Consider the following 23650-nt stretch of genomic DNA (forward strand, 5'->3'; position numbering starts at 1 on the left):
AAAGTGTCTTTGAAGTCAAAGTCTAGACTCTGTGTAGTTTCTCACCATGCTTTTAAAACTCCCAGCAGTTTCTTAATACCAAATGTCTTAAAGACTATGTGAAGACATTGATGATACTAAACTACTTCCCATGAGTCCCATTTCTTTCCTCTTCTCATTTTATATTTTGATTTCCTTTCTGCTAATGAGAAGGCTGAGTGGGAAGTGTGTCTGACACCTTAGTAGGGAAGGAGAATGCGGTGTCTCAAGTATAAGCCACGGATCCTTTGGAATTGACAATATTAAAGCTGTTTTCCACAGAGCATCTTAACACTAAGCTGAAGCAGAGACTGTTGGAGAAAGGAGTACCAAAGAGTGTTAGTTATCATCTATCAGCTGTGGGACACAGCAGTATAAAGGAGGAAGGGAAGCAATGATACGTTGTTGTAGAACCTCCTTATTCAAGTCAACCGGCTGATGGCCTGGACTCATTTGGGCATGGTATTCAGATGATTAGATTTAATGTATTGCGCTAAATAGGATGCCTTGACAGTGACAGTTCTCAACCCGTGGGACATGACCCCCACAGACCCACATATCCAATATCCTGCATATCAGATATTTACACTATGATTAGTAACAGTAGCAAAATGACAATTAAGAAGTGGCAACAAAATAGTTGTATGCTTGGGGGGTCGCCACGACATCAGGTACCATATTAAAGGGTCACAGATCTGGAAAGGCGAGAATCACTGCTTGCTGAGACCCCAACTACACAGGTTACTTTGGGTTCCTATCTGGTACTACGTAATAACAATTGTCTTTACTGGTCTTGGGAGTAGCCAATTTCATGTCTCTCAAGGAGTGATCATAGTTCTGCCATCTTTGCTCTCTGATACAAAGGTCATGTCCACAGTTTCAGCCATCATTTTGTACATCTATCTGGAAGGTAAAGATTCCTGTCTGAGTAAATAAGCACGTGTCCCCAGGGCCTCATTATTCTTCACAACAAATTCTGAATGTCACAAATTTCTTGAAGTTTTCTCTCATCGATCTTTCAGAAAGATCCATGGCCCAATTAAAACCATGCTCTTGATCTCAACCCTACATTTCTATAACCTTCTAATTTCGCTGCTGGTAGTTTTGATGTTTTGAAAAGTTGGACATCAACAAAGCACCTAAGTGTCCTCAGAAATTTGGATGTAGTCATTAGAGGTGCTGCTTATGTTAAACGTTTTCTGGGCTGAAAGGGATGAGCATGGCTAAGAACCTGAAGGATCCTTGATCAGCTTTAGTGTTTTCCGGGTGGTGACCTTATTCTGTATTATTCACAGTTCTTTTTTTTCCCCACTGTTCTCTTACAAACAATCCACTATATCCTTCACAGCCTTGTGAATCTGAGTGACAAGAAAGAGTGAAGGAGAGATGCAAGGAATCAACAAAATGGTGCCATGAAGAATAAGAGACAAGTGCGGCTGAACATTTTCCCAATGGCTTCTACTCGTCAATCCATTTGTTTGTTAGTTCGCTGTTTTAACAAAATTGCAGAGCTGTTTTACGAGTCCCACCAGCATTTGCAAGGCGGGCAGAGATGAAAGGTACTGCAATGATTCCTGTGGAGGCTGCCTGATGTCTCGCGGAGAAGGTAAGATGTGTTGAGTAACTAGGCTTGAAGCAATTTTCTGAACTTTTACTCAGTACATGAATTTCCTGTAAACCGCCCCCCCTCCGTGTGTGTGTGTGTGTGTGTGTGTGTGTATGTGTGTGTGTGTGTGTTCAATCCACTCTTCCTTCATGTCCTGTCCGGAGACTGGAGGGGTGCATTTTCTTTTTCCCTGATGAGAACATTCTATGGATCGGCATAGTTCTCATAACAATTTAAAATTGTCCCTTTACTCTTTTCTTCCAACTGATGAAAACCTTTTTGATCCTTGAGAATGGAGTTTGAATCAGGCTAAATCCCAGGTTCATGTTTCTTGGGAGACATCAAGGCACCCTGAATATGGTGAGTGCTTTAAATACCTAAGCAACTGACTCTCCTCTGGAGAAGAGTGACCATGAATGCAATAAAACGCGCACTGAAAAGACGCCAGTGCCAGTTACCCTCAGGAAGCAGTCTGACACTTGCTTAGGGTGTGGGGCGTTTCTGGATCTCCCTTGCCTAATTCTAGAAGTATGTTGCATTAGATTTTTTTTCCCCTAATGAAAATTTCTCTTTTAAATAATACAGAAGACAAGAAAGAAAGTAAAAGCCTGGCCACTTGCCCTATCCAAATCACCCGCCCAGGTTTTACAGTCACATAAAATAATTTCCTGAATGCAGAAGATCAAATGTGATTGCTGCAAAGCCTCCAGATGCTCATGATGTTCGCTGGCTCCATTGACAAAAGTGACTTCCCACGCTTTGCCCACAGAGGGCATCCCTGCGCATTGATATGTAGACCGAACGAACGCAGCTGCTGGAAGCCTCCTCCGTCCGCTCTTTTTTCCCCCCTAAGCTTCTCTAGGCCCCCGCCCCCCATCGCGTGGATTCTTTGCCTGATCCAGTTCGTTTCCCTCCGGTCTCCACATTTTCCCTTCCAACCCTCCACTTCTCTGGATCAATGGATAGTAAGGTTCCAACTCTCAGCTCACACACCGCTGGCGGACACCCCAGTAACAAGTGAGAGCAGAGCGCTCCGCCCGGCGCTCCCCCGCCTCTGTCCCCTATCCGTTTCCCCAGCTCTCAGAAGCCAAAGGAACAGCATCACCAGGGTGAATTTTTCTCTCCAACTTTATCCAACCGACTACAAGGAAGAAGCTTCAGCGTTCTAACGCATGGCCAGCCACGGGATTGCTTTGCGTCTCCTCTCTAGCCCTCCTGGATATTCCGTTCATTGATGCCTCACAAGCTCCGCGGAGAGCTGTCTCCCCTTCCTTTGCTCTCTTCGTTTCCTTGAGTTAGTTATCCAAGGTGCTATCGGGGTTCCGGAGCTCTTGTACCGAATGGAACTTTTTGCTGCCTCTTCTTGCTGCTGATTGTGTCTCTGGACAAGGAAAAAAGGCTTCGCAGGCAGAAGAGGCGCAGGGGAGGTGGAGAAAGAGGTGGAGGAAGAGGACGAGGAGGAGGAGGAGGAGGAAGCCGAAGGGGCTCGGCGCGGGTGTGTGCATGTGTGCATGTGTGTGTGAGTGCATGCGTGTGAGTGCCACCGCTGCCCAGGACCCCCGGCCCCGAAGGTGTTGGCTGAAATATGGAGAATAGTCTTGGATGTGTTTGGGTACCCAAGCTGGCTTTTGTACTCTTCGGAGCTTCCTTGCTCAGCGCGCATCTTCAAGTCACTGGTAAGAGCTCTGTTCCTTTCTTCTCTACACTCCCCCACCCCTTACCCCTTCTTCTTCTTCCAGTTTCATATGGAGAATAGAATTAGAGTGTAAGAAAAATAAAATATTCGGTGCTCACTCTGCCCACCGTTTCCTCGAAGATGATAGAAGAAAAAAAAGACTTTCCCCCCCTGGGGGCAGAGGATATTGGTGGGTTCGAGGGCATCCTTTCGCGTTTTTCTTTCAATCTGGTGCTTTTCTCTTGCATCTTTGCTTTTGCAAATACTTGTGTTGATTTGGAGGACGAGCTTGCCAAAGTGATGGGGACGCTGTTGAAAATAACTGGGTTGTATCCTCAGAGCCTTAAAAACCTAGGAAGAGGGATGTGGATGGGGGAACAAGAGCAAGCAGAGGATGACATCCAGGGAACCTAGAGCACGTCTGTGCGGGATGTAGGGCTAGGGTTGTTTGTGTGAATATGTGGGACCCTGGGTTTGCATTTTTGTACTTGCTGATTGCTAATCAAGAGAGGGACAGAACGGATATACGTTTGGAGTACTTTGAATGAGTGCATAGCAGTGCCTAAAGAGGGGCAGAGCTGCAAGGAGAGATGCATATTTGAAATTTTAACGGTAGGCGAACGTTGTTTGCTAGCTAAGTCTCCAAATATCTCCAAGACACCTCCAAACTCCAAATGATTGATGTTCTGGGAAACAGGCCTCCTGGCCCTGGCACTTGGCAAGCGTAGTTTCTAATTAAAAACGACAAAACTGTTGAGGGGACTAGATGGGGCTAAAGAAGGAGAAAGAAGGATCTGAGGGCTGCAGTCTCCGAATGCGGAGCTGCGGTTTCTGTGGCCAAAGGAATAAAAACCAGCGAAGTGCTAAGATTTACTGGTTTTGCGGGACGCCACCACAAGTAGGTGAGCACTGGGTATAGGGAGCCTGTCTGCTGGGGAAAGACAGAACAGCTGCTGTGTGAGCATGCAACTCCCTCTGGAATAGACCTTTCCTCAGATCCGAAGACCGCCCCGGCTGGGTCCAGGAGTTGGACAGGAGCGCCCCAACCTGCGCCTTGGAAATTAACACGGAATAAAATTAAATCACAGCAGCCAAGTCCCCAGCCTCCCTAGAGTCCTAAACTCCGGCTGTCTGGTACTGGCTGCAGAACCAAGGGTTGCGAATGCTTCACAGTGGCAAGGGATTCAGGCCATGAAGCAAGCGCCCAGCCAGCTTCGCCACTAGCCAGCAGGATTAACGTGAGCACACACGCGCTGGGCTTTCATCCTTCTCTAGGCAGCCAGAGCTAGCCAGCGTGTGTGTGTGTGTGTGTGTGTGTGTGTGTGTGTGTGTGTGCTTGCTGTGTGCACTCCTCTGATGCGCACCCTCATCACAGTTGCCCGCCCTACCTCCTCCCTCTGGGCGGTCCCCTCCTCCCTGGCTCCTCTCTCCCAGAGCTTTGTCCTCCGTAATTATTCCCTTTGAAGGTGGGAGGTAGGTGTGAAGAGGCAAGGGGTAGTTTATCCTTGCAGTAGTGAAAAGTGTCTTCAAAAATTCCCTCCTTAAACCGCAGATGCTCACCAGCGGAGTAAGCAGAACCTTCCTTGTGCCCAGAAGATTGACTTGTGCTCTCTCTGGCACTTTGGGAGCATCTGGACAGAAAGAGGGAAGTTTAGAGACATTTCCTGCTAAGCAGAAAGCCCACAGAAAAGAGAGGGAGTAAAGATTGAGGCTGATAATATTGAATTAAGTAAAGTGTGCAAAAATGGACAGTGTTTTCAGTTACACAACATTTTAAAGCCATTCCCAAATGACTACTACCCGGTACCGACTGGTGGTAGATGAGTGGATAGATCAGATATGTCACATTAATCTCTAAATTAAATCTTCCATTCACTTAGGTTTTTTTGCTTGTAGTCAGTTGTTTACTACTGTTTTATTTAATTTTCGTCTCAAAATTTTCTCTTCATAGACGATTCTAAGCAGAAAATTGTTTTTAAAAAATCCTAATCAAAAGTATACACGTGTAAGGAAAATACCAATGGATAATGCTTGCTGATCTTTGTTCTAAACTTCTCTACATTTCGAAATTCATTTTGGGTCTTTGCACATGAAGGTGATGTGGTTTGTGCAGGTCCCCGGAAAGTGGGCGATGCACTTTGAAGATGTTGCTAATTCAGCTTGCTTTAGGCACCTTTGCTCGTTTACCTGAATATTACCCTTTTCCTTAGTAGCAATTTTTGGGAGCATGGCACGGAAGAAGCATAGTTCGCTCTAAGAAAGGACCAGTAGGAGGTGCCCTTAATAAGGCCAAATGTCTAGTTCACCGGCATTGAAATTCCGACTCAGCAGAAGGTTTTTAAAGACTTTGTTGATCGGTAACAAAGGATTATGGAGACTAGCACAATAGGGTTGGTCCTTCCCCTCTTTCTAGGCAAAATGTGGAAGTTGTCGATTTGAATATGATTATTATGCCACGACAAAAAGGACATCCCTGAACAGTGTCTGTGTAGAGTGAGGGCTTGAAGCTGAGAGCAGAAGAGAGTGTCTTTTTAGTTTGCTCTTGTGGGGTGCCCTCTTCTTTTCTTTTCCTTTTTTTTTCTTTTGATGTGAGCCCTGTGCAGAGGCACCAGGTAGAGTCCCAGGATTTCAGGTAAGAAGGGAATTTCAGATGTTAATGAATCCCACAGGAGGTTTACCCATTAAGTATTTAATTATTAATATATGTTTGTGTTACGTTTGGTGAGAGTTTATGCACTCTAGACATAACGAAGTGAGGCTTGTTATTGGCTCTATCCAGCCCCCCTTTTACTCGGACAGCCGCAGTAGGTCAGGTGCTCCTTCTGCACTTGCTGCTCTATGGAAGGGGGGTGTCAGGACCTGGGGTTGCCTGGGTAAGCAGGCCCTCCTCTGTTCTGCGTGTGCTGCAGTATAAATCACCAGTGACCTGCCACAGTATCCATTTTCCACCCTGCAGCTGCTGCCCTCTGAGTGATGAAGCATGTGAAATGGCCCGCACATGTGTTATATGTGAATATATTAGGCTCAGTGCATTTGCTTTAATGCTCTTAACAGCAAGGCAACTGTGAGGGCCTGATAGACACTTTTTTTTTTCAGGAAAAGATTTACAACTTCTTAGTGCGTGTGTGTGTGTGTGTGTGTGTGTGTGTTCCATTTACTCCCTTGCAAGTTAACCTCTCTGCAGACTTCCTTGCTTCATTGGGGAGGATGAACTTTTGTCTTGAATGGAACACAGCCAGACTGTTCCTTTGGAGTCTTGTCTAAGCCAATAGGAATCTGACATTTGGAGTAGGGGGTTCATTTGAAAAGCTGGGATAGTCTGCTGCTGTTTTTATTGCTTGTTTGTCTCTAGAATGAAGGAATGATGCACCATCTAAGGGAATCCCAGCACAGTTACCTCAAAGATATTTTTATGAGAATGTTTCTCTCTTCTTGGTTTATGCCTCCCACCGTATATATTCAGCATTCTAGGATTTCTCCTACATATGTGATTGTTCCTGAGATGTTACTAGCAGTACACAGTAATGCCAAGTAATGTAGGATGATCTCTGTCCTCGGCACACAGACTGCTTTAAATCCTGTCATCTTGGCCCTGTTCGTCTTGCTGGCCCTGAATGCAAAGAAGAGCTGAAGTTTGTGAATCGCGTCCTTCCTTGAGAGACTGTCCTAAGATGATTGCTTAGAGCAGATAGTTTTACAATTTTATGAATAATTTTACCATCTTAAACTATGTATATGAGACTTTCTCCTCGGGACTTTTCCCTGTTAGGATAATTAGTAAAGGATATGGTTGCCACGAATCATTGTCTTTCATTAAAGCATGATGGTACTTGCACAGAAAGCAGCTTTTCCCAGTCCCTGCCTTCTCCAAGTGTGTCCATAAGGGCGCTCATGACTTCATTAGTGACGTCCTGTTGGCTTGTGTCCAACTCTCCCCAGTTGCCACAGACCTGGCCTGGATTACCATCAGAAACTCATGCCAAATTAGAAACAGGTTGCTGTGTCTGGATATTTGTTGCAAACGTATCTTCTCAAATGATACGTTTTCATATACCTACACTCATAGTCTTTTAGATGAACCTTATACTTAAGTTTCAGAAAACCTTAGTGTTGCTTGGGTTAAGATAATAATGACACAAAACCACTGAGGATTGCTTGATTAATTACTGATAAAAATCATCATATAATAGAAAATATCATAACCTCTGAAATGGAATGGAGAGTATGGTGAACATTCAATTAATAAAATATAAACATGATGTTTCCTTTTCTGTCTTTTCTATGTCAGTTTGACAGAACAGAGAAAGTCTTGGGAATTTCATGACCCTATTGAGTCCTGGCTTGGTATCATTGATTCAGGGTTGGAACACACCAAATTCAATATTTGTACAATACCCCATGAATTTTTAAGTGACCTATTATGGTCTGCTTCCTCCTCTGTTGGCTGTCCCTAGAGAATTCAGCTGCCTTCTCTATATCATAGTATGATATCAAGGCCACCCTCTAGATGCAACCCAGTAAAGCCTTTCTTATTGAGAAACCAAGCCCTTGTTCCGTAGGCATTCTGCTTAGCCATGTTATATTATTGGAAGACTTGGGATTTTTCTTAAAAATAATTTTTAAAATGTTTTTGAGTGCTTCTTTCAGTGAAGAATAAACTACTCAGAAAAGAGCTAAGCAATAATGTTAGACTAGGAGACTCACCTGTTGCCTCCAAGCCAGGACTATCAGCATCCCAGAGTTCACAAGCTTTGAGAAAGGAATGAGCCCTCTAAAGTAGTGGGTGATGCTAACCGAGGCAAGTGATTTGGCCACACTGTTATTACTAAGTTAAAATAGAAAACTTTATTCTACGTCAATACCTTCTCTTTTCAAAATTCAGAGCATTTCTCAGTGTCCTTCTAATATCCATGGCATTGCCCTGTCCCAATATATTTAAGATACTTTCCCTCAAACTAAGACTGCATAAAGTGAATATTCAACTTGCTGATGAGAAAGGATAGGTAATCGGATTGTTTTCTCTGTAGACCAATAAAAAATTCACGAGAGAAAATTACATGTTATATATGCCAAATGAGCAACAGCAAAAAAAAAATAAGTGCAAATTATTATGCACCTTTATAATCACAGCACTCAGGTAAATTGCAGCACAATTTCATACCGCACATTTTCTACTCCCGCATGAGTGTTATCTCCCTCGCTGTGTGTTTCTGAGGTTCAGCACTCTACTAGTGTGAAGAAACACAGGTTGGCTGATTGGTGATCAAAATTGCACTAGAGCTCTAAAATTCTCTGACAAATTTAGCCTGAGGTTTAAAAATCCCCTTTAACACAACTCTTAAGTAAAAATATTTTTCCTTGATAGTTCAGAAATGTCCCAACTTTGTGCTATGGTATGATTTAGAAATATGTGATAATGTGTATGACTGAACAAACTTCTGTTTTCATTATTGAGGATAACTTGCCAATGGTCATATGAGTATATATTGCTTTCTATGAACAGGTTTTTTAACAACTGTAGTGTGCATAGCTTTCATTTCTTGGGGGGAAAGTCTGGCACAGAAACACAAAAATCATTTCAGATTTATTGATTATATTTCTCTAGTATATATTCTTGCATAGAGCCATAGAGATCTTGTGGCTATAGTTCTGCAAGATCAGTCCTTTCAAACACTCCAGCAGAACATAGATGGGACAGATGTTGAGGTGTGCCAACTTTAAGCCATGGATGTGTGCCTGGGTGGCAGCTGAGTTGATAGGTTCAGGTTGCTGGGACAACTACCCTCAGGTGAGGGGTGGAGCCAGATCTCCCAGGTTCATGGTGGTGGGTGGGGCTAACTTTCCCAAGTTTGTGTGGGGCACATCTCCTATTTGGGGTGGGGCCAAATGTTAGCTCAGTCTGGCCTCAAACTTGTGATCCTGCTGCCTCTGTCTCCTTCAGCAAATCCTACCAATGTGTACCACCACAGCTGGTGCTGTAGCTTCTTGTGGATACCTTTTACACAGAATTCCCTGGGCATTCATTGCAGTTTAGAATTTTTTTCCTTGTTTTCTGTAGTTGGCATTTCCTTAGGCTACCAACAAGCTCCCAAATAAAGACATGGAGACTTATTATGAATTACAAATGCTCAGACTTAGCTTTGACTGGTCCCACTAGCTCTTATAACTTAATATAACTTGTTTCTTTTCATCTACATTTTGCCTTGGGCCTTTTTGCCTTTCTTTCAACTGTAGGTCCTACTTTCCTCCTTCTTCTGTGTCTGGCTGGCTGACTATTTGGACTCCCTGTCATCTCCATTTATTTCTTCTCCAAGCCTAAGTTCTTCCTGCTACTTACTCTCCCTGCCTGAAAGTCCCACCTATACCTCCTCCTTCTCCATTGGTCGTTTAGCTTTTTATTAGACCAATCAGTTGCATTAGGCAGGCAATTTAAAACAGCAACACAGCTTAACATAATAACAAGTGCAGCACATCTTTACATAGTTGAACTAAAATTTCACAACAGTTTTCTTTTACATGCAGATCTTAAGGAAAGGCAATTTCCAGACTATCTAGTACAAACATGTTCTGTTGAACTTGTTGGCTCTTCAGAATATATGTAATAAAATATTACCCTGTTGAGCTGTAACCTGATAAGAAAGATTATCAATATAGTTTTATTCTAGGTTGTCTAAAATGTGCTTAAATCTATATTTACATTTTCATAGGAATATAAAATAATTAGATGTGATATAAATGATGCTAACTCAGGCCATTTGTTTAATAAGCGAAGTTTCATGTTGGGATTTAGATCTTCACCAATAGAATTTTAGAGAAATTTTTCCACTCATTTGCTGTTTAAGATGGAGAATATGATTGAGCCTGTTTGTCTTCTATTCAGGTCATCACTCTGATACTGTATTTACATTACACTGATTGTTTCTAAAAGCCTGAAGATATAACACTGCTTTTGTTTAATTTAGGACACAAGTTTCTAGTTGTGACATATTAAGAAAATTGATCCTGTATTCAGAAAATATCTTTTCTTTACATTTTTATGTCTAGTTGAAACTTTTCCCTGTCCCTTTTTTATTTTATTTTATTTTTCTCAGTTTTATGGAGATTGTCTTTCATGCAAGAAGACCGACTCTAAATTGGGACCCAAGTCCCTTGTTAAAGGAAAGAGCTCTAATTTATTTAATTAATAGGCTTGTGGTGTTTTTGAAATCTGATATATTAATTTGGATGTCATTTGTTTTCATGAAACATAAGTTTCCATGTTAATGGAGGTGTGGACCAGAGCAATGTTAACGCTTTCTTGGTTACAACATCACATAATTTACTTGCATTAGGAGCTTCACATATATACATATAGTGTCTGGAGTAATTAATAGTAACAATAAAGATAATAATAGTTATACAAAACACCATTGACAGGTTTTGTGTGTGTGTGTGTTAACCTTTTCAATTTGCCACAAATGCATCTTTCTTTAACATACAATTTTGTTTACTTGCATGTGCTTGTAATCAAAGAAATACATTTTTTTTATTTGCCTTATGGCTAAACATTAAGTATCTGAGAATACCTGTGTACGTGCATATGGCTACACTCAATCCCTCTACTGTGTAGTATCTCATGACATTAATTGATTATAACTAACCTAAGCTGTTGTTGACAGACTTTTTTGAACTCCAACTTTTCTGTTATCTATCTTTATGGTTTCAGCATTTTTCTAGACATTGTCCAGTAAAAATTAATCACGATTTCCAGTCATCCATGTAGGTATGGAAATTCTGAGCCATGTAAAGGACATCTTTATATTAATTGTCAATGGCATACCACATTTATTATAGCCCCACACCAGAAACATATGAACATTTTCTTTGTTTCATGTCTCCACCAACACTTGGTATTTTCATTTGCTTAATTGGCCTTCATCTGGTGGATGTGAATTAACATCTCATTATGGGTTTAATTTGCATTCCCCTGATTGCTAATAAAAGTGCACATTTTTTTCTCATAAATTTGTTGGCCATTTGTGTTTGCAGCAAGATACTTCTATGATTCTGTTTCTCCAACTGAACATCCATTTTATCTTAGTCATTTTGTTGGTGGTTCCTCTGTTTTACTTATTAACCAATCTTTCGATTTTAAACGTAGATATCATCAGTAGTCTAACTTTTAGTAAGTTGTTACCTTATATTACATCAAGTTTATCTTTCCCCAGGCACTTCTTAAGCATTTTCCCAAAATTCACATTTAATTTATCTAGAAAAAATTGCCCTTAGTCACTTTAAAATTATTTATTCTAATGAGAAACCTTTTTTTTCTCTGTATCTTTACTTACCCTGTCTATGATGTCTGTATAGACATCAGCTTATAAAAAAAGACAGTTCTCGGGTACCAGGCTTAATTTCAGGCACATTAGGCCTCTCCTGAATGTAATGGAACCAAAGAAAGATTGAATTGCAGTCCTAATGGTAGATACCAAATTTTAGTAAAAATATATCCTAATCTGGTCATTTGACCTTGAATATGTTTCCAATACAAATAAAATGCATAGGCCAAAAAAAAAACCCCACTGTCAAATTTACAGCATATTTGATTGTTGGTTTAAGACAGCCTGCGCTTGAAGAAATATATGCCTTCAACTTTTATATGGGTTCTTAATTTATTCTAGTTGGTCTCACTGATCAGGTTAACAAAGGTCTCTGGAATAAGTACAACATTTGAGTACGCTGGAAGTGGCCTCTAGCAGGTTGCGCTCTGTGCTGACTCAGAGATGTGAGCTATGGCTGAGGCATCTAAGCAAGCCTCTGCATCGTCTGCATCTAGACTGCTCCAGCCATTGTTTCCATGCCTTTGCTCAGCCTCATGGGATTGCAGAAGAATATAAATTAGAGAGGAAATCTGCAAAGCTTTGCCTTTCATGTCTAATGTCTGGACAGAGATGTTCCCCGCAGGACAATTTCTGGTTATTTTCTCCCTGATCTGAAGCATCTCGAGGGATGGTTTGTTGACTACTTCCCCTGGGAAACATTTCATCAACACAATAGTTTTTGCTGTTGGAAATTCACTTTGTGAATTATCTTAGATAATGCTGTTCCAAATATTCTTCTCAACACCTGTGCTATAGAACCAGGGTTCTTGTTTTCCTTTGCAATGACACAGCCTTTTCTATGGTCCAGAGAAGGCTAAATCATTTTAGTTCTAAGTTGTTTTTGTTTCCTGGAGTCATCTTTATTTAATCTAACTATAACAAAATAGTTCACTTAATTTTTCCTCTTATTCCTCCAGAATCTTACTCACACTTACATTAAAAAAAAAGACACTGAACTCCCTCTAGTTTATTTAGCTATTTCATTTAACCAAAGGCCCTAAATTTTGTGTAGTTTTCTCGATAAGATTTCCCAAGTAATGCATTGTAAAACGTAGGTTCATCATATGCTCTTCCCCATGTTATGCCCAGGGATTTGGGTTTTGTCTTCCAAAACTTGGGCTCTCACTTTTCTTGTAGTTTCTCAAAAGCCCAAGAAAATTATTAATAATTATCATAAGATCAAATGAGATCAAGTATTTAAATCAAGATCATCATTATGGATATTTAACAGGGATTATGATGTGCTAAATGGAATGTGTTCATGTATGTCTGCCTTTCATGAGTTATCTTTAAGTCAATGAGACAGGCACATACATTGATGAGTGAATGGCATGTAGGGTAGAACGAAGTGCTCGCTAAGAAAAAAACACAAAGTGGGAGACTGAAAAAATGTCAACTATGATTTTTACACATTCTACTGTTAATATGTTAATACTGGCAAGGTTGGCTGACAGAACCAATTCTCTTATCCCTATATTCTTAGAATTCTTAGATTGACTGAGGTTTTCTTTATGTGTGTGTGTTTTGTTTTGTTTTGAAGCATTGGCTGTAAATAGTTGTCAATCACATGTGAACTAAGCCATATTTAAACTAGGTTGAAAGCAACGGCACATTGGTATTTTTATCTAAAAATTGAGGGGTTGAAATATGGAAAATTATGATTATGAGAGCACCTTGGACCAAAAGGTGAGTTTATGACTAGTTTGGATGACAAAGCCAAATTATGTCTCAGTTAAAAAAAATAACCAATAAAAAGAAGGTAAAATAAGGGGTGAAATGAAATGTAGTACAATGTGAATAAACTAAGGCATACATGTGAGAAGAGTGAAATTTATAACGGTTTTTCTTTCAGATCTTGGCAAGTTTTCTACAAACACATTGGCACACTCCCATGGCTCCTACACATTTATTGAGTGGTCCAGGCACCTTGTTTAGGTGGTGATGGAGTTAGGAGCCCATTAAAATTAGCAACAAACAGAAATAAATCCATTACTCTACAATGATAAAGCACTGAAAACAGTGAAGGCAGGCAAAAAGCAGATTGTGAAAACTGGGGTTGAACTGGCAATGGAAGAATAAATTAGAAGTTAAGAAGAGGGTATTTGATGGGGAGCAGAGGGAGAAAGGCAGTGAGAAAAAGGTGATTGTCTCAACCTCGTGGTAGGAGAACTCCAATCTTGCTTCAGGAACCCACTGTAGGGTAGTGATCTAGATGATGCTGCAAAGTCATCTTTGTCCTCCACCAACAGAATTTCACACTCTGGGAACTTGCAAAATTTGTTGGAATGAGCTCATATCAAGGAGCTTTCTTTAACATTTTTATATTATTTAAAATTTAGGTAAACAACACCTGACCTAAGGTTCTGCCTAGCTCTTTGCTTTAGCTCCCTTTAGCCTTTCTCTCTAGCTCGAGTCCATTCCCTCGTGTGTGGCACAGTAATACTCTCTGCCAGGGGACCAAAAGCCACCACACTTAGCAGAGATCCAAAGTGGGCCACAGAAACCAAAGGACAGAAGACCTACCCCAAAATGATACCAGGTATTTAGTCCAAGCAGCATGTCAAACGTCATACAATTTACATAAATTGCATAGAAAACTTTTTCCCTAATTCATCAGTCAGTTATGAATTTATAAGCCAGTCTCTCCTACTTGTGGACTGTTGGATTTTATGAATAGACATAATACAGTTAAAGAGAGAGAGTTTTAGAAAATATGGAGAGCTAAGAAAAGGCAAAAGTTTATTTATGAGTGTGTTCAGGAAGCCAGTTCCACTGCGCAGAGAGAGAGAACAGGATTTCACTTGTTTGTAGTACTAGCATTGACATGGGGGCATTTCATCTTTGTGTAGCCTCCCGAAAACTATGTATCTAATTTCTCTCAATGAACTAAAGAGAAAAAGTGAGACTAAGCTTTGTTTAAAAGTATAGATCATTTTTACTTCAGTATGCTACATTCCACCACATTCTCTCTGCATTGCTGTTTCTTCAAATATTGTTAAATGTTCTCTTTACTGATCAAAAACTCAGTGGCTTGCAACTACATCATATTATTGTACCCAACAATAGTTTTGCTATTGAGTCAGTTTTTACCTCCAGGGTCAGGCTCTGTGGTCTCTGGACATGAAGACAGAGCAGACACCATCTAGAATACAAAACAAAGCTATCCAAGTAATGCGTTTGACTGAAACACTTATGGCCACTGCCTTACACACCCCCATCTTTTAAATGAATAGATATTCAGCCTATATGTTCCAACCCTAAACTGTGATAAAAATCACTCCAGTGCTTAAATATATAGAGTTTATATTTCAATTCACTTGTAATTACTATTTCATAAATAGAATCTGTTGTTAACATAATTTGCCCTGTATTAAGATGGATTTTACAAATGCTACATTCACAAACATAGGCACCCATTGTAAAATCCTCTTCAAATGCATTATTTTGTTTGTGTGTGTAAGAAATAAAACAAATCATACTTTACTAACAATTTTGACATCTATATGGGTTAGCAGGTCTAGGCTCGTGCCTTTGCTGGATTTAGGGGTTTAAAGAATAACACCTAGTAGGTCATTCCTCACTGTAACACTGGTCAAATTTGGTAGCCTATAACAAATTTCTGTGTATTCTACATTCAAGCAATCATTAATTACGACTTCTTTTTATTTTAGCTACATGCGTTTTCTTCAGAGGTATTGAATTCGCTCTCTAGCATGAATGCCTAGAAGCTGATTCTTGCTTTGTTAACAAAAGGAATAGGTAGATTATATCCCTGTGGTCTTTTCTCTCGGGGAGCATCTCTCTTTTGGATTCTTCCTCAGTTTAGGCTCTCTTCGTACTAGTAATTTAGAATCTCTTATAACTATCCAAGTCTAATTGGTGTTTTTAATCTTAGGAAGACTGTGATACACAACCACTGCACTGCTTCTCGTTGTCTCAAGGTATTGCAACAGCTGTTTGAGCTATTGTTCACAGAACAAAAATATTCATATCACCTGGGGACTCAGACATTCAGAAAACCCAGCCAGTGCCTTGACTTGCTTCTTTGGGGTGAAAGGTGATTTAGAAACATTGATCTAGGAGACAGAGATTTTCCCAGTCCTTACAACCATAACTGATCAGCCAAACAGAGCATAAATGCAGTGCCCTAACCACATGAATTCAAACTTAGTTTTCACCATCTTTGGGTGGCCTACCTTTAGGTCTTACAATGGCAAACTGTCCGCACATCAAAGGGGCTTCTGGCTTGTTGTTTGCTGCTACTGTACTCTCAGAGGTCATGACATGCTTCATTTTCCTGGAGATAGAAACCCCTTGGAAGTTGCTTGAGTATTCAGTCTTCCTCCCTCCCCCTCTTTTTCTCAAGGAGACGATACACTTCAAAAAGGGTCTGCTAGGTTTCATTTCCCATTTCTCCCTCCAGCCACTCTCTTCTCTCTGGAAAACACTATCATTCAGGAGAACAGGGAGGCACATAAGAGGGAGGCTGGAGCCCTGAGTCATTTCCACCCTGTGTCCTTCAGGTCAGTTCTGAAACGTACACACATGCTAAAAGTGAGACCCTGGTGGAAGTGACCCCAAACTGAACCTTGCCTTTTGATTGGAAATGGTCTTTGGGGCATGAAACAAACCAACTGCTCATTTGTCTGAGCTTCTGTGATGGGAAAGAAAGGGCTTAACTGAAATGTTTAGAGAGGAGTAAAGCTTTCAGGCAGGGAGCTATCTCAGCGCGAGGCTTTGAAGCGTTTGCTCTGCCCTGCCTGGTTGAGAGACAAGCTTTAACCAGAGCTCCAAATCACAGTGGAGTAGGAGAGGCCATGAGGGCTCAGCTGTGCAGACTGGATCAATCTGAATGAAAATCACTAGTGTTCCCACTGGTGAGACAAGTTTCTGCTTAGCTCATGAACTGTAGGCCCTTCTCTGGTCCTGCTAGAAAAAGAGTAGGGCTTTTGTGAAAGGTTATGTAAGGCTGCTGTTTTCCTTTTCCCCTCAGAGTTAAATTCTATTTATAGAGGGGTGAACCGCCTCCCAGGGAAACTGCATTTCCTTAGCTATAACTTAGCAAGAGAATTCAATCAATTTTCAGCAAAGAATTAAGGAACAAAGGCAGAACAAAATCTAAGGCAGAGGTTCTGAGAAGTACAGAAAAAGAAAGACACAAAAAGAACAGTCTTGCACTGCCTGGGTTGCTAGAGGAATTGTATGGTGAAGAAGTAGGATTTACAGTGTCAATATGGAGCAGATTCCTGTAAACTGTGATTGTTGGTCTCCCTGAATCAGGCTACTCTCGTGTAGATGCATATGGGAAGAATCTCGGTGTTTTTGTGTTTCTTTTCTACTGGGCTGTGATGTCTTCAGCTGATGTTAATGTTACTGCTCAGCAGAACACCACCAAGGGATTAGTACTCTGCTCACCACATGGGGCCAGAAGCAAGGTCTATTAAGAGGTTGTTTTTCCAACAGTCCAGAGAGTATGGGTGCCTGATTGGAGACAACTTGCCTCTTAGCTATTTATCAGGTCACTGAGACCTTACAATCTAATCTTGCAGGGTAATCAGAGTGAACACTCTATAGTGACAGCTTGCTTTGGCCTATCACTCTGTTGATAAAGCCAGCAACACTTCTCTGTTGCCAGGAACAGATGGACCTCTTTAAGTATGAAGGTGTCTTTTGAGTTCCATTGTGTGTAATAGTTTTCTCACAACTTATTTCCACATGCTGGTCATTGACGGGCTTGCACAGACTCTCATGGTACCCCTGTGTATACTGCTTTCGAATGTTCAGCAAACCACAAGGCAAACTTCTAATTTCCTGAACTATTTAACACAAACAGGGCTACCCTCTGATCTTTTTCTCCCCACCTCCCATTTAATTCTCCTTGGTTTTTTTTTTCTTTTGTATGTACTCTGTTAATAATTTTACTGGCAACCTTCCAGAGTGCCTGTGAGAAAATAAAAGTCAAGAAAATCCCTCAAATGTTAAATGCAAATGTGTGAACTCTACAATTTGTTATCTCCATGAGTCCTGGTCCTAAGACATCCAAGGTATTTGTCAACTCCCGTGCTGAATATGAAAAAGGGAAGAGAAGTATAAATAATTGCTTCCTACATAGTAATCCAAAGCATAGACTCTGGGTTTACCTTAGGACAGTCATTCCTGAGAATTGGGATGAGGCACAATATTAACATATTCATGTTCTAGAAACTAATAAAGAAGTCAAGACAAGACCACAGAAATAAGAATGGCTTGGCAAATGAGGCTGAGTCTTTTATGTAAAATGATTGGTCAAATACAGAAAGGTTGTTGGGGTTGTTTTAAATGGCTGTGCTGTTGGATAGATGAGAAACAGGACCCCAGAAACATTTAGTGAGCAACCCCCCCCATCACAAACCAAACAGTGGGTAACCATAAAACACTTTTACACACCTTGGTGCAAATATTGGCACTGTCAAAAATGTCATGAAGGTTCAGGGTCCTAATTCCCTAACTTTGTAAAGCATCACTGAATAGTTAGATTAAAAATATATTACACAGACAGAAACCTTCAGTCTTTAACATGTAACACACGCTAAACTATTTCTGATTTTATTCATTCATGGTAAAGGTGCTTATTAAATTGACATTTGACATATTATATGTGACTGTACCCTATAGGAGTTTTATAAAGAATATAAAGAAAATACCTTTAACAAGGTGTGATGGCACATACTTTTAATCTCATCACTTGAGAAGCAGAAACAGGCTGATTTCTCAGTTTGAGACCTGTTTGGTCTACAGAGTGAGTTCCAGGACAGCCAGGGCTATACAGAAAAACCCTGCCAAAAAAACAAACAAAAATACCTATGTCTCTACAGTCAACAAAATGGTTGGGAAGAAGATTTACATGGTTTGGAAAAAAATAGACTCAAGGTGAAGTATCCTTGTTATTAAGATGTAAATGAATTAAGTGAGAAATATGAGCAACCAATATGAAAAATATCAGAAAGCAAGCAATAGCGTCAGAATAAATTCCTAAGTGAAAAGGGGCACAGTTGGGCAAGTAGGTGCCTGAAAAGGAAGAAAGATTTCCCTATGGGACACTGTACTTCATATCTCACTGCTGAGACCTAGTTTTCTGCTCCATCTTGGCCCTAGTTCCCTAGAGCACAGTAATGGTGCTCTGTTCACTAGCCTTTTCTTCTTTTTTTTTCCTTTTTATTGATTTTCATTGAGCTCCACATTTCTCTCCACTCCCCTCCCTACCCATCTCCCCCACCCCCCAACCTTCTGCCAAGGTCCCCATGCTCTCAATCTAGCCAGGAAATCCCATCTTCCTCCACTACTCACGTAGACCAGATCTATGCATGTCTCTCCCAGGGTCCCCACTGTTATCTAGGTTCTCTGGGACTGTGATCTGTGGGCTGGCTTTCCTTGCTTCATGTTCAAAGACTACTTATGAGTGAGCACATGTGACAACTGTGCCTCTGGGTCTAGCCTCATCTCCAGCAGATGTATGAGAAGACTGGGATAAAGGGACAGGAAGAAGTGACAAGATCATCTAAGAAGCAACTGGCAGCATACATACTGTGATTTTAGAATGAAGAGGCTCTGCCCGTAAGGCTTCTCCTAATAATTTTATAGGGATCTTGAAAGAACGGATTGCTCAGAGAAGGGCAGGTGCCACTAGGCACTGATTTCTAACACGGAGATGTGGTAACAGGGGAAACAAATTTATACTGTGTACAGCAGCGTGAGTCTCTGCAGGATCCTAGTGTGCCCATCCGATTCCTTTTAGCTCAACTTGAAAATGCATTGATGATCTTTGGTCTATAGTAGCGTCCCAAGCTACTAATGTACCATCAAAGAATTTCTGTACATTTTATACCCAAAAAGCGAGTAGCCCAGCCCATAATTTTCAATTTATATCCATTTATATAGGTCTTTCTTTGTCTTTTCTCTGAAGATTCTGATTAATATAAGGTTATAATAATGAACATTAAATGAGGATGTTGAGAATAATGTTGCTACTTGGTTGTCCTGATACTTCCTATCTTCCATCCCTTTGAAATGTACGTTCTATCTTGGCTGTTAGGAATCTCTATAAAGGGGTCAGAATCATTAGTCAAACTCATATGTTTCATCAATAAGGTCATAAAGATTGCACTATTTATCTTTGCTGAGAGAAATATTCAATGTTTCATTTGTTCTTTAGGGAAGTTACCTGCCCTGGAAGAAAATCCCTGACCTGGTGTTGACTCTTAAAGCACACCAGTGTAGAACTTATTAATTTCAAAGCAAGGATATTCTAATATATTCTCCTTACTTAGCATCCACATTTTCATTTCTCACCACACTCTGCAATAGAAACAGCAAGATTTCCTCGGAGAAATAGCTGAGTCTAAGGCTAGGGTAGAAAAGGTACAAGATAAGCCTGGGGCATCTTAGAGTGCCAGACAGTAAAGAATAAGGAAGTTCTTGTTTATGGTAAGGAAGAAAAACATCTATAATAATGGCAGACAGCAAAGGGACCCAAGAGTTACTGGGAATGGCTCTGGGTGGTCAAATATGGAACGTACAAGCAAGAAATTGTGTCAAAACATTTCAAATAATTATCAGACCCCGTACTGATATAAATATATGTGTAAATAAATAATTAAATAGATTATAGTCATACATATAGAACAAATCCAAAGTATGTATATAAGCATTCCACTATCATGCAGGTAGAAACAAATCTAACCCCTCACCCTGCTGAGGATTGACTGTGTCTGGTGATCTAATTCCAAAGAGAAGAACGTGTGATCTAGTGGTGGGCAGAATACATTCAGTGGAAAACCTGGCAGCCAGGTGCCACAGTTCATTCTCATCCAGATGATGAAGATAACAGCTAACATTGATAGATTGTCTTGACAGTATGTGCCTTTGATATGATGGGAAGAGAATGGTACCAGTGTGACCTTCCTCCTTTAAATCTATAACTCCCTTCTCAGGAGAAAAAGATATAGCCTGTACAAGCTTGCTTTCTGTTGCTGTGATAAACAGCATAACCAAAATCAATTTGAGGAGGAAAGGTTTATTTCACCTGATAGTTTATGTTTCATTGTGAGGTTGGCAGTCAGAGCAGGAACTCAATGCAGAATCCTGGAAGCAAGAACTGAAGGGACTATGAGGGCGTGCACTGTTTATAGAGGGCTGGGCTGCAGTAACGACGCTGCTTGTTGGTTCCTGGCCACATGGCCCTGAAATAATCACCAGAAATTCTATTAATTAAATTATTGCTTGGCCCATTAGCTCTAGCTTCTTATTGACTACCTCTTACATATTAATTTAACCCATTTCTATTAATCTGTGTATTGCTACGTGGTTGTGGCTTACCGGGTAAGCTTCAGTGTCTAACTCAGGCAGGGCTACATGGCCACTCCCCGACTCGGCCTCCTTTCTCCAAACATTCCATTTAGTTTTCCCTGCCTAGCTCTGTTCCTCTATAACTCTGCTATAGGCCCAAAGCAGTTCCTTTATTAACCAGTGATATTCACAGTATACAGAAGGGAATCCCACATCACTAGGCCCTTACACATTAGTCATTAATCAAGAAAATGCTCCACAGACTTGCCCGTGGACCAGCCTAATCTAACCATTTTCTCTACTCAGGTTTCCTCTTTTTAAATAACCCTACATCCAGTTTATAAAATGAACAAAAAATACAACCCAACCAGTGTTCCCTTAACTGCAATTCCACAAATGTCTGACCCATATTCTTCAAAGCTTTCCTAAAACTGAGAAATAAGCGAACTGTACCAATAGATACTAAGAAGTCATACTGCTAAAATACCATAGGATAACTTGCTGTGTCATCTTCAGGTAAAAACAAAATGTAATCTGAACCAAGTACGGATCTTAGTTGGCAGTAATGTACCAAGGTTGATTGATGATTTTTTTATAAGTATGATATATTAGTGTCCATTTTTAATATTAACAAATACTTGATGTGTGATACATCGAATTTTCTATTTTCTATTCACAATTCCCCACAAATTTAAAGAAGTTCTATAATAAATATTTTTCTTCAAAGAATATCATCTTATCTCCTAAGAGTAAAATGTAAAATGCATGTAGAGTATGTCATCCTCACCAAGACGTTTCTTCCTGGTTCAGTATGATCTGTTCTTGGGTGCCCCTTCTGAGAAGTACAGTGTTGCTTCATCCATCCTAGGCATGCGGGCACTCTTCTCAGATTTGGCCACATCATTATTGTAGGTCATGGTGCCACCTCATACTTACTGAGTTAAGGACAGACTCAGGAGGGAAAAGAGTTTTAACTCACTTTCTAGATGATTCTTATATGATATGTACACATTCTTGAAAATCACTATATTTTTATGTGCATTCTTTCTGAAAATGAGGAATAGTGGCACTCAGCATTTTCAACCAGTCTTTGAACTCATGTTATGACTGTGGAGATGAGATTAAGTCCCAGTGTTAGAACCTTCTAGTAAGAGAAGCAAGGCAGTCTACCTCATTCATCTTTCACTTGCTTGTAGAGGTGAACCACACTCAATTCAAAGAGATTTCATAAGATATTTGAGAAATATGTCTGTATGAAATTTTTCATATTACCTCACATACACAGCAGAAATCAGTTTGGCTACACTGGCATTATATTAAATCTTTATAAAAATTATCATAAGTGAAACCTGAATTCATCCCCATTGCCATAATTACTTCTCTCTCTGAAACTTTTGATGCCTTCCGATGGCTCCCTTACATGTCTCTGAGGAGTTTCAGGCAGTATGTGGCAAATCTCTGATGGGAACTGTCACAAGTTTGACTGACAGTTATGCCTGATGGATGCTCTCTAGGGCCTCGGGTACCCACTACCTCTTTCCATGAAGTTTTGGCAATTCTTTGTGCATTGGTGATCAGCTGCCCTGGTTCTGACTGTGTTTACTATGCCAAATGACAGAGTGTGAAACACCACTCAATCCTCTGTTCTTGTCTTTCCCACTATTCTCTGTCCTTACTTCTTCTCACTTATACATAGATACTTAAATCCATTTAAATATGTATCTGCTTTAAGATTTATACAGCAAGATCTCAGTGTTCTTGGGGAATATACAGAAGACTTAAAATAACAATATTGACTAATATTTATGAATCTGTATAGCTAGAGTGACATATCAGCTATCACTCATGAAATACTATTTTTCCTTTCCTTTCTTATTATGTACATGAATCAGCTTTATTCCAAGCAACATATGTCAGTTAAAATGTTATTTCCAAGACTCCCCTTTAGTTGAAACAGGTCATGTGTGAGCTGAGTTGTGGTAAATGTATAGGTAGTAAGATTTCAGAAAATAGCAGGCTCGTATCCCAAGAAGTGACTTCTGCCACTTGCTTCCTTCTTTCAGCCTGGACAGTAGAGAGAACTTCTGTACTTCACAGGGATGGTTGTTGGCTTCCCTCTTCGGGGTGACAGACGAAAAAGAGATTCTTAGCCCATGATGACCTTGTGACTTTTTCTACTGGTTGTCATGTGAGGTTTTAACATTCTGTACTCTGCTTTCTGCAGCATGTAGCCACATTCAGTACTAACTACCACAAACCCCATATTGCTAGATATTCCTGACTGTGATGAGGGGACTACTTTTATACCCTTCTACAGATGGAGCAAATTAGACACCAAAAAAGTGAGAATCCCCCATGGTTTCATGGTACTGAATTTTAGAGCTATGATTTAAATCCCTGCAAGAAAGCACATGTCCTTAAGTCTGTGCTACAAATCCTGAACAAACAGTAGATGCTGTTATTGTACTATTGTTGTTTGTAATATTCGCTTCCCCTCTCCAAGTGGGTGATATTTTTCTATGAGTCATTTATTATTTCGACACTTCTGGGTTATTGAGTATCCAAATAAAAACTCTATTTTCTGCTAATCATTTTCAAATGTCATGGTTCTCACTAACAAGTTATAAGCCAGCCCCATGCACTTTAATTTCCTCTGAAGACTCCCAG

At 40.4% G+C, this 23650-nt stretch overlaps 1 protein-coding gene across 1 annotated transcript in view; it reads left to right on the plus strand.

Annotated features, from left to right (window-relative positions):
* The first annotated feature begins 2457 nt into the window (after positions 1 to 2457).
* The window catches only part of Dcc (DCC netrin 1 receptor), a 1030120-nt gene continuing 1008927 nt past the window's right edge, over positions 2458 to 23650 (plus strand). The window contains exon 1 of the mRNA XM_075968336.1: positions 2458 to 3300. Within this exon, the coding sequence (XP_075824451.1) occupies positions 3210 to 3300 (91 nt within the window). The 5' untranslated portion in view covers positions 2458 to 3209. The remainder of the gene's footprint in view (positions 3301 to 23650) is intronic.

This window comes from Microtus pennsylvanicus, chromosome 4, assembly GCF_037038515.1.
Source record: "Microtus pennsylvanicus isolate mMicPen1 chromosome 4, mMicPen1.hap1, whole genome shotgun sequence".
In the NCBI taxonomy this organism is placed as follows: domain Eukaryota; kingdom Metazoa; phylum Chordata; class Mammalia; order Rodentia; family Cricetidae; genus Microtus; species Microtus pennsylvanicus.